Source organism: Cyprinodon variegatus, unplaced genomic scaffold (assembly GCF_000732505.1).
Source record: "Cyprinodon variegatus isolate N-32 unplaced genomic scaffold, C_variegatus-1.0 Scaffold400, whole genome shotgun sequence".
Lineage (NCBI taxonomy): Eukaryota > Metazoa > Chordata > Actinopteri > Cyprinodontiformes > Cyprinodontidae > Cyprinodon > Cyprinodon variegatus.
The window spans coordinates 149,297-160,381 of record NW_015150853.1 but is presented as its reverse complement, the minus strand read 5'-3'; the positions used below and the strand labels follow the sequence as shown (position 1 = coordinate 160,381).

At 36.3% G+C, this 11,085-nt stretch overlaps 2 protein-coding genes across 2 annotated transcripts; both read right to left on the bottom strand.

Annotated features, from left to right (window-relative positions):
* Window positions 1–8: 8 nt before the first annotated feature.
* Window positions 9–4,628, bottom strand: LOC107092919 (integrin alpha-6-like). The gene is made up of 13 exons (XM_015387637.1): window positions 4,531–4,628; window positions 4,302–4,423; window positions 4,044–4,200; window positions 3,188–3,268; window positions 3,025–3,104; window positions 2,865–2,939; window positions 2,650–2,752; window positions 2,398–2,574; window positions 2,213–2,314; window positions 2,005–2,115; window positions 1,515–1,619; window positions 966–1,091; window positions 9–120 (listed from the first exon to the last, which is right to left on the bottom strand). The coding sequence occupies exons 1-13, from the start codon at window positions 4,576–4,578 to the stop codon at window positions 37–39; spliced, it is 1,371 nt and encodes a 456-aa protein (XP_015243123.1). The 5' UTR covers window positions 4,579–4,628; the 3' UTR covers window positions 9–36.
* A 612-nt stretch (window positions 4,629–5,240) lies between these two features.
* On the bottom strand, window positions 5,241–10,466 carry LOC107092918 (integrin alpha-6-like). Its single transcript, XM_015387636.1, has 8 exons — window positions 10,443–10,466; window positions 8,692–8,956; window positions 8,250–8,369; window positions 7,913–8,126; window positions 7,028–7,224; window positions 6,789–6,877; window positions 6,594–6,721; window positions 5,241–5,334 (listed from the first exon to the last, which is right to left on the bottom strand). The coding sequence occupies exons 1-8, from the start codon at window positions 10,464–10,466 to the stop codon at window positions 5,241–5,243; spliced, it is 1,131 nt and encodes a 376-aa protein (XP_015243122.1).
* Between the last annotated feature and the right edge of the window lie 619 nt (window positions 10,467–11,085).

Genomic DNA, 11,085 nt, shown 5'->3' with positions numbered 1-11,085 from the left:
ATTATCCATTATCATCTAACTTTTGAGACATTTACTTTAACCTTGGAGAGGAGCCAACTCTGCTTTCAGATCTTGAACATGCGACTGCTTTTTATGGGCAAGGCTGTGGATGCAGTCCCGCTACAAAAAAGAAGACAAAATGATCACAGTTCAGTTTTTATATTGGAGGAAAAAAATGAATATGCAAAAATATTGAAATTACATTTTTGCCCATTCTACAATAAGCTAATCATGCAGTATTTTAACAACACAAAAGTTCCTAGTTTTACAGAAAAATGTGTCTTTAAATCAAACAAATGTTGCCAATCAATCAATTTTCACAAGTTTTGGTGGCTTGTTGTTTTTGTCTGCGTCTAGAGTTTTATTTGGTACATTTTTAGGAACACAAACAGTGTATTTATGGTGGTGCTGATTTTTAAACTTAAAAAAAAAAATATGGGTGATTAAAAAAATAATAATAATATAATTGCCCTTTCCCATTAGCCCCTTGTGTAGACACGCCAACTTTGTTTTATTTTTCAATTATGTGCACAGGCCAGACAAAATCATTGATAAAGGAAAGGAAAGGCTGAGGGTCGGCACTTTGGTCACCCTTTATTAACATTTCAGCTAAATTGAAAACCTGCTTTTATCTATACTGACGAAAATCAAAAGTTCATTAAATACGTCTATATTTAAATAACTTTTCATAAAATTACAATATGCTGCCCAAAATTTAGTGAATAGCTGGTTTTATTATTATAATAACTGGTAGTTTTGCATAGTGGTTACTCTAAGTAAGTTTTAGCATAGGCATTTGAAAAAAAAAAAAGGCGTTGAAAGGCATTTTAGTAAATGAACAGTACTGAATTGGTGAAATTAACAATGAAACAATTAAAAGACGCAAAAAAGGTTTAAATAGATTTTCTAAAACTAGTGGTCACAAATTAGCTTCATTTCTTTATTTTTTTTTTATAAGCTCTTACCTTCCATAATAAGTAGCCAATAAAAACCAAACACAGCAGCAGGGACAGGATGGTCAGAAGGATGATCCACCAGGCAACTTTGGTCAAGATTTCAACTTTTCTCACAGGGAACACTGTCAGCTTTACCTGAAGATAACATTAAAATAATGTCACTAATGCTTTTGTAATTAGTTTTTTTATTGTAAAAAGTAATGTTGCACCGATGCCATTTTTTGGACCCGACACTGATACGTGAGCTGCATACTACTAGGATGTAAAATAATTGCCATCAAGCTGCTGCCCACCTTTGTGAAGCAGGAAAAAAAAGACTAATACAAAATGAATCGAGTAGAACTTTTTCTTTCTCTACCTGGAATGGGGGACAATAGTTGAATAAACTTTTGGGTCTCAAATGGTATCAGTGCCTAATTGTTTGTACTTGCCAATACTGATACCACCATTTTAGTCCTGGATCGGGGCCCTGCCCAATACTGGTATTGGTGCAACACTAGTAAAAAGTCATCTGATGGGAATTTATCTAAATTGCCTTGATGTGAAACACATGCTTACCTGAGTAAATGGTTTTTTTGGTTTCAGTCCAATATTCTCGAAGGAGCTACTTAGGCTTAGATACGCTTCCACAACAATACTGATGTAATTAAAGGAGCTGTAATCCTAAAGAAGGAGAGGTAAAACAAGACTAAGCAAACAGTACTGATGAACAAATTGAACCAATAACAAAAATAAAACAAGGCATTAATTTGAATTGTTCACACACTAAATCTCATATTTTTACCTGTGACCTATGGAATAGAATCTAATTCATAACTAAAAACTAAAACGGGTGGACATAGTGAAAAACCTCATTACCTGTTTTAAAAGCATAACTGGAAAGTGTTCATGCATATAGCTAAAAGGTTAGTTTAAAAACTTTTAAATTAGCAGATCCCCACCTAACAGAAAGCTTACAGTGTTGTTTTCATGCTTCTTAAAAATAACTTATACAAGCATATTTTGTTCTGTATAACATGGTTTGGTTAAAGTTGTTAAATAAAAGAACCTCAGCCATAGTTGCATTCCAAAGGCGAGAGTGAAGGACGATACGTGCAGTAGTGTCTAGACTTAGCAGGGGGCAGTGGATCTGAACACACCTCAGTCCATCTGAGCATGACTGAAACAAACAGAGGTGTTCCTTATTTTTTGGGAAAATAGCAGTGATTAATTTCATTATTATACTTAACAGCTGAAGAACAGATATCTTTTCTCACCAAAGTTTTATATTTTCTTCTTAATGGAAGAAATGAAAGCCCATCAGTTGACACAGCTTCAAGCTCTGCTTCACGTCTTTGCCTTGGTGGAGCATCCCAACCCTTATTAGCAAACATAAAAAGATTTTACATTCAGTATGTCCTTGGATTTAACTTAAAGTATGAAACATTATTTTATTTTTTACCTTTACTGGTTTGAGTGGATTGATCTCATCAGCACTGGTACAAGGGACAGCATGAACTCCCTCACTGCTTATGTGAACTAAGTACAGCAGCCATTTTCCCACCGAGTTCTCCTTTGGCCAATTAATGTTAAGGGATGCATTTGCAAAAGAATTTAGTGGCCTGCCTAGGTTTGTAATCTGCTAAAAACAGGGTGTAGTTAGAATATGAGTAGCAAAGCAGATCATTGAAATTGCATACAGATGTTAACACACCCTGAATTCATACTGAACTGATGGGCCAATTTCCTCTATAGACTTGATGCCACTTTCCCCCTTCACAATATCACTGAGTGAGACTTGGGATGGGCTTAGTTGCCTGATGTGGAAAAGATAACAGCCTGATTTTCTCCACGAATCAATTTATTTATATTTTTACTGTTTTTTATTAGAAAACACAAACGCAATAAACAGCTGCTTAGTGGACTCACCCATAAACTTGCAGCTCCAGCTCAAAAACCACTTTGGCCAACGCCTCGACCGGCGGTATCGTCTGTATGCTTGTTCTGTGCCATAGAAATGACAAAATTATTCTATTGTTTACCAAAGAACAGCATTGGGCTCTGAAGTCAACCCGTTAAACCAACATACGTTTTAAGTTGCAGGGTGACATTGACCATATTCGTATTCAGTGTGATACCAGATGTTGTTAGCATGATGTGAAAGGTAACCTGAATGGCAAACATGAGAGGAATAGAAAAATGTTTTTAGGAAATGTTGACGGCTATGAGGGGAACCAAGCAATACCTCTCACCTCAGCGTCTCTTTGGAGAGGATTTCCAAGATGGCAGTCTATCAGCGTTCCGTTGTCATTGGCTGTACAGCTGATGTCTTCCTAAACATGGAAACAATAGGTTATGACATAAATATATATGAACATGCTGAAAAAGTGTAAGATATTCCTGATACAGACATTCACCCGATTGCAAAAGTATTTACACCTCTTTGACATCTCATATTTTGTCACATTTGAAAGAAAAACCCTTAATTCTAGCATATTTAAACAGAGGTGTATTGCAGCAGGAAGAGCTAGGGTTTAAATGTAAACATGAATGGATTTAGCTTTTCCATGACATGCATAGGAGGGTTCGCTCTATGTTTACTCTTGCTTCCTCCTGTACTCCAAACATATTAAGTCAGCTGGTTATAATTGTCTTTTTGAATAAGAATGGTAAATGGCCTGTACTTATATAGCACTTCTTCAAGTCAGGAGACTTGACCAAAGCAACACTTTACACTACATTCAGTCATTCACCTATTCACGCACACACTAAGACACTGATGGTGGCTACATTGTAGCCACAGCTGCCCTGGGGCTCACTGACAAAAGCGAGGCTGCCATACACTGGCACCACCGGGCCCTCTGACCACCATCAATAGAAAATGCAGGTGAAGTGTCTTGCCCAAGGACAAACTACACTGGCTTGAATCAGTACATTACATTGAAGTTTGTGGTTTTAAAGTGACATAATGGAAAAAAGGTTTAGGGGTATGAATCAGAAGTCACAGTATTGTGTGTGATAAACAGTTTGTTTTAGAATTTCATCATTTTCTTGAAGAAAACCAACAGAGAAACCTTTTTATTCCCAGTGTTGTTAGTTTATACTCACCTCTCCTCTGCTGGACAAAACCGATGAGTAGCGCACCGTATCTGGGAGCATAATGACGGAGTGACACTGATGAGCATCATCCCCATCTCTGTTTGTCACAGTAATCTCCAAAGCAATTTCTTCACCCGAAGGAGTGATGACAGCGACACCATCATCTCTGGAAAGACAGTATAAGTTTAGTCTTCCTCACCTTCAGAAAGGTGAGCTTTTACGTTCTTTCTTCCACTCTGTTTCGTTAGTGGGGATATTTCTGATTACCCAACAAGTGATTGGAAAATATTTTGGTCATTTTGTGTCTTCTTTGAGCAGAACTTGTAGTTTAACTCTAGATTGCTCTGGCAGAGGTTGTCACTGCCACAACCCTGATTTATTAGAGTAATCTGTGAAAGAAAAGGAAAACAGCAAGCAGAAATTCCCACTTTATTTTAACCATCATTCTTCTAAAGGCTTTTTACTACTGTACAGCTGTATCCTTAAACTGCTTTACCTCAGCCACAGCAGTGCTTTGGCCGTAGATGTTTAGGACAGGATCCATATTGGACTGATCTGAACTCCCTGAGGTCGTTTCAGTAGATTTCCACAGAGACAAGGTCACAGAGACCAGGATGCTTCGCAGTTTGTCCTTAATGTCTCTCTAAAACAGAAAAGCTTTCTTATAGTTTTCTGTTGAGAGTTTTAGGCACAGCTCCTTAATGCAATCTAAAATTTACTGAAACAGAACCAGAAGATGGAGCTGTATGCGAGTACAGATTTGTTTTTGTTGTCTCGGCAGCTCCAGGTTTCTTTTGGCAGAACCTTTGAGGATAACTCTGGGTCTGGAACTCTTCTGACCATAGTCTGCTTTGAAAGTGTAGTTGAGCACTGTGAAATAACAATTAAATTATTTATTAGATGAGTCGGTATTACTCTTTTAATTCCAAATACAACTATAGCGATTAAAGAATATATTCTATTTTTACACAAAGTGAACAGCTATTTGGAGTCAAATAGCAACTTGTTTAAATCCAGAGTTGCAAACAAACAATCAATAGGGCCACTCACTCAGTTTTGGGTTAAAAGAGGCTGGATATGATGTGTAAGAAAAGCATGAATGACCTGAAAAAGAACTTTAAGTTTGTGCAAATATGTACAGGATTAAAAGTCAATCTGAGCACACCTGGATACATTAAATGCATTTGCTAAATTTACATCAATTTCTTACCATGTTCGTTTATTGCAGCCTTCCTTCATTGTGTCTATTTGACTTGGTGTTATGTTAAGATAGGGGATGAAACTGACCACCGGCTTAGCTCTGTGACGGAGGAAGATAATATTAGTAAACGACTGCCATCAACACGTATTTTCCTCTTTATAGGTTTCTTTTTAGCTTTTTGTCACAAACATTCAGATCATTGAAAACATTTTAGACAAAACAACCTTAAATTAAAACATTTGCATTTTAAGAATCACTTAAACAGAGCTCTCTGATAAATTAAAGCATAATGAAGAATTACATCTAAAAAAGCAACATATTATTGCTTGGTCCAATGAAATACAGAAACAGACGAAAATCAGATCTTTGAGAGGATCATGTTGGCACAACTAAGACTCTGGGATTTCAGAGGAGCACATTTAGAGCCAGTTTAAAGCAAAAAAAACTGAAGAATGGAAACTGGCAAAGTTCTCAGGTTAAAACTGCATAGCAAAAACACAATGGTCCCTTTTACATCGTTTGATAGTTCTAAAAACCTTCGGGGAAAATATTCGCCTAACAGATGAAACAACATGGGGCGTCTAGGGATAATCCTGCACAGCATTTCAGCAAAAGGACACAATAAGAACCGTCACACATTTCTCAGTCACATCTGGCCATCAGTTCAGGACCTGATATTTAAACATACTTGCTTATGATGTTGCTTAATGATCCAAAACAAAACAGGAAGTCAGTTTCTGAAAATCGCTCTACGTTGTTCAAATTCTGGATGTATATATAGTGTAGGTTCTGAGGCGTGGCAGTAGGCAGACTGTTTATGGTTAAAAAAAACCTCCAATCTGTTTGAATTTAAGCAAATCAGCAAAATAAAAATGGGCAAAAAACACAAGCACTTGACAGCAGTTCTTGCTGCAAAGCTGGCTTCAAGCAGTTTTAGTTATACCGTAGTTACTTTTTGACACAGAGCCAATTTGTTTTGAATAGCTTTTCTCTCAGTAAAAGGATTATGAATTTTTTTTATTCGTATTCATATGTTCACTCAGATTATGACTCTGACAAAGAGATTAGTTTGACATAAGAAAAATCTAAATATAAAAGAAGTAAAGTAAGTACATTTTCATAGCTTCAGACCGAATATAGAGTTATAGGCAAGATAGATGAAAAGAAGAAAATAAATAAGAACAAACAAAAGCATGCTAAGGAAGGTTTGAAATATCAAAAGAACACAAGGGTTGCAAAAAAACATAAAATATATGATATGGTGATATAAATATATATATATTTATGTGTGTGTGCGCTTATCAATAGACAGTGTAATAATCATTTAAAGTTTCCTCTTGAGTGTTCTTAATTTTTACCTGAAAACAAAAACATGGTCTGACAGGGAGCCTACAGCCAGATCAGGGTAATCATTGTTATCCATGTCCAGGTTACCGCTTAGTGAATATCCAAAAAGACTTACTGTCTTTAAACCTGGTGAAAGTACCTGGAGAAAAGAACTAAGCTCAATGTTGGGATATTTTAGATTAAGATAACGATCTAATTAAACATACCTGTGCTGGTTTTTTGTTGATACCACTAGGTGATCCATAGTACAGATACACTCGACCAGAGTTATCATATGGTGCCCCAACCGCAATATCTGTCAGAAAATATGAAAGATTAACTTCATTTTTACCTCAGTGGTGAAGAAAGATGAAGCTCTGAGGTACACAATGTCTATTGTTAATGGGCAAACTTTACTACATATCAGTATTCTTATATTCAGGATCAAAAGATAAAACATCTTGACCTCCATAACCATCCCGGTTAATGTCGCCGATATTTTCCACTGCAAGTCCAAACATTGAGTCTGCGTTGCCATGAAGTTGGATGGGAACAATTTTCTCCCAGTTTTTTCCTTCAGTATTAATAAAGATGAAAACTGCTCCTCCAATTTTACCGTCTTTCACAAAGAACTCTGGTGCTCCAACAGCAAGATCATCCCAGCTGCTCAAACAAACATAAACAACAGGTGTTATACTTCAATTACTGTACGTCTCATGTTTTTATCTCACATTTTACATAGTTCCCCAGACCCCAACTAAATACTATTGTAAGATCAGTATAAGCAAAGAAACTGAGGCTCCAACAGCACTAAAACCAGAATGTAGTCGATCAATTTTACAGAAGGTGTGAATTGGATGGCTATAGTAAGATTTCAGAAAAAAAAAAGATCTAAATACAATAAAAACTAATCCATACATTTTTAAAACCAAACAAAAACATTACATTTTATGTTAAAACAAACAGTCAAACTAAAAAATGATAAAAAAAATAATAATAGAGAAAAATCAACAGATCTCAGTCTTGAAACCACTCACATGTGGGATGGGGAATCTCCTAGATTAGTTTAAAGTAAATGTCCTGTACTTATATAGTGTTTTTTTTAAGTAAGGTTACTTCATCAAAGTGCTTTACTCTACATTCAGTCATTCACCCATTCACACACACTGATGGTGGCAGGCTGCACTGTAGCTGCTCTGGGGCTCACTGACAGGAGTGAGGCTGCCACACAGGCGCCACTGGGCCCTCTGACCTCCATCAGCAGGCAATGCGGCTGAAGTTACCTTCAGTTGTGGGGCAAACTCTTTCACCCGACACCACTGTCACCTCAGATTTAAAGTCTCAAATTTACCCGTCATTATTAAGATCCAGCACTGCCAAATCATAACCAAAGGAGGAGGCCAAACCAGGCCCTGACAGAACCAGCTCCACAGACAGATTTCTCTTGGCCAAAGGGTCTGTCTTCATGAACGCCACCTGGCCGCTGTAACCCCCTCTGGGAGCTCCTGATACGATTGTCAGCTCCCCCTGTTTGAGGAGGGCCATTCCAGAGTCTACAGAAAACCCTGGGAGCAGAAAGGAAGGCCGTTTGGCTGAAATTTTACACCAAATTTTAACCTGAAAGTAAATACGAGTCTTCATGAATTCATCAGAAAAGTCAGAAAAAATTGACGATGTATATAACTGACCAAGGTAGCTGGTTCTCTGGAGAGGAATCAGTTTATGGTTAAACTGGTCAATATCACCAGTTTCACATGGCCTTTCACTGTCAAAGTCCAAGTCATCCAAATGCTCCATTCGTACAATACCTTCGAAACATTTCAAACAATTATTAAATCTTATCACACATTTCTTTGAAACTATTAACAAATTGTAATGGGTACAAAGAAAAAGAAAATAGAAATACTTCTGATTAAAGTCAATGCTGCATCTATATTCTATATTCTAATCTTGCATTAGTGAAATTAAATATAAATAGGTCTATTACTATAAACTATATGTGGAAAAATATAAATGATGTAAAAAGCATAATTCTATTCATTCAAAATATAAATATATGTTTCAAAGCTGAAGTCCACTTCAGGTGGCATACATGTAGCACTTCAGCCTACTACAGTATTTTTCATATACCTTTCCACTGGTAAGCCCCTGGCGCTCCAATTAGCAATGAAGTGTTATCCTTTGCAAAAGCTGCTCCATGACCCTGTTGGCAGTAAGCAAACCAGTCCTGGTTCTTTTGCCGTCTGCTCAGGTGTTCAAGATCACAAACTACCCTCCTCCAACTCCTCTCTTCTGCCCCAACTTGCAGGTCATCTCCTAAAAGGTAGCACTGACCAGTCAGCACATTGGGGGAGTATTGGCTTGAACTCCCCTCCTGATATCGGTGAGCACAAACCTGGAAAGAGATGATACCAGTTTAAAACCTGCTTATTGCTTTTTACGTTTATTTAATCACCAAAATGGCAGCAGTTCACCTAAGTTTCCTTGAAAAGTATAGATACTTTTAGATTATACACTTAATGTAGTTTAACAAAACGTAAAAAACTTGACAAAATGTTTAGATAAAGGTAAAACAACATAAACTAAAAGACTTGACACAGCATAAACTGAGTGTGCTTGATGCATCGAGGGGAAAGTAGGATCAAGAGTGACACCAAAACATACACAAAAAAAACTAAACCTGATCCTAAATTAACCTGATGCTATCACAAACATTTAAGATTTTCTTACCAATACATTTCTTCCATGACCTTGGCTTGTGACTTTAATTCCCATCCACTGGTTGTTTACGTATTTACTATCAAGAAAGTCTACAAAAATACATTGATGTAGTTAAATCAATTGCAATCAAAATGGATAAAAAAAAAAACACTTTTCACTTAAATTTAGGTTCTCATGATGTAATGAAAAATGGCTGCTTTCAGATTTTTTTACAGTAAATCTTTTGAATTCTATATTCTAAATATTGCATCTCAATATTATAATACCACAAAAAAGCAAAAATATTGAAATAAATTTCAAATTTGGAATATTGGATTAGTAGTTTGATCCATTTGCTGAAAGCAAAAGTCCAGTCAGTAAGGAATAACCAATGGGTCTTTATTTATACCCAAAACTAATATGTTTGCAGTGATTTAATTAATTTAGCGTTAATCAGTAAAAAAATAAAAACAATATTTTTCGGTGCGATCACCTCCGGGAACGGCCATTTTTGCCCACATATAGTAACACCTCACTACTGACATCTTCCGGCAGTGATGTCACGGTGTACTAAGCCTAGCCCCATTCCAAGTGCTTACTTTTTTTGCCTCAACGGGAGCTACTAGACACATCTGCAATCAACAACAATTATTTAAGATTTCGAGAGGGCTATAGTTAAACTGACAATGCCCACGTGCATGGCAGTTAAAAGTTGTAATACATCAAGTAAAAGTGAAAAAAAAAAACAGTTATTTCAACTTTCCAATTCATGATCCACCACAGGTTCGTCGTCGGATTACCAACTTGAAGAGGGAGGATTTGCCATCAAACTTCTGGCCAGAGAAAAAACACATCATTAATCGTACTCTTTGCTTCGCATAGTGCACTGGTCATCACCATCATGGATAATAGCCCATTGTGACAAACACCAGATGGAACTTACTCAACAGCCGATACCACACTGTGATGTTGCAAACCAATAGGTGGCAGTAGTGTTCTTTGACAAACATGGATGTATCCATAAAGTTAATTCCAATGAAATTACTCTTAATTAAAAACATTGATCATTTATTGAAAAGTATGTCATGATTTCGTATTTAAAGTACATTCAGAAGTTTGTATTCTGAATGTGACCGGTCTTTTCCCTTAAAGGTTGCATCTCATCTTAAATGCTCACTCACCTCATCCCTGAGGAACAGCAGCATCGTGTCATGTGGGATTGTAGAGAAATTCTTAGATAAATTTGCTGCAAAGTCAGTGACTTCATGGGCTTCAATAGATAAGTTTTTTTTACCACCTGGCATTGTAAACTGTATTTTAATGCATCCCATAACAATAACTTTAAATATATGTCCACAGCGTAGACATATATTTAAAGTATATTTAAAGCCTTATATTAGATTAACAGAACATGACTATCATTTTATTTGCATTTCCTATAAATTCATTATGATTTTATGTATGTATCTTAGTATGAATCTGAACTTTTTGTCCTTGACATTGTCTCGAGATAATAATTCTTGTATTATTCTAGGATTAGGTAAACATTAATAGATTTGTCCATCCTAGCAGCCTAAAATAAACCTAAGATAGGAAAATGTTTGACGCATGATGTCAGAGGACATGAGAAATAGGTTGTGTCTCTTTAAAATGTTTAAGTAAATATGTAGTTACAACTGTATGAGAAATAAAGCATTTTATTATAAAACTGACCTATTAAGTAAGACACACCTTATTCCTCTTAACAATTGACTCTAGTTTGGACTTAGACTTTTACATCCTTCTACAATATGGGATTTTTTTTGTTACTTTGGGTTCATTAAA

Bases quoted from the DNA above. Each gene is read 5' to 3' on its own strand.
- LOC107092919 (XM_015387637.1), bottom strand. From the start codon at position 4,578: ATGGATCCTGTCCTAAACATCTACGGCCAAAGCACTGCTGTGGCTGAG. The intron at 4,424-4,530 runs GTAAAGCAGTTT...TTTCTTTCACAG, and splicing joins AAAGCACTGCTGTGGCTGAG to ATTACTCTAATAAATCAGGG. The intron at 3,269-4,043 runs GTGAGTATAAAC...TTCCATGTTTAG, and splicing joins TTTTGTCCAGCAGAGGAGAG to GAAGACATCAGCTGTACAGC.
- LOC107092918 (XM_015387636.1), bottom strand. From the start codon at position 10,466: ATGCTGCTGTTCCTCAGGGATGAG. The intron at 8,127-8,249 runs GTCAGTTATATA...TTCTGCTCCCAG, and splicing joins CCAGAGAACCAGCTACCTTG to GGTTTTCTGTAGACTCTGGA. The intron at 7,225-7,912 runs GTAAATTTGAGA...TTGTTTGAGCAG, and splicing joins CTGGATCTTAATAATGACGG to CTGGGATGATCTTGCTGTTG.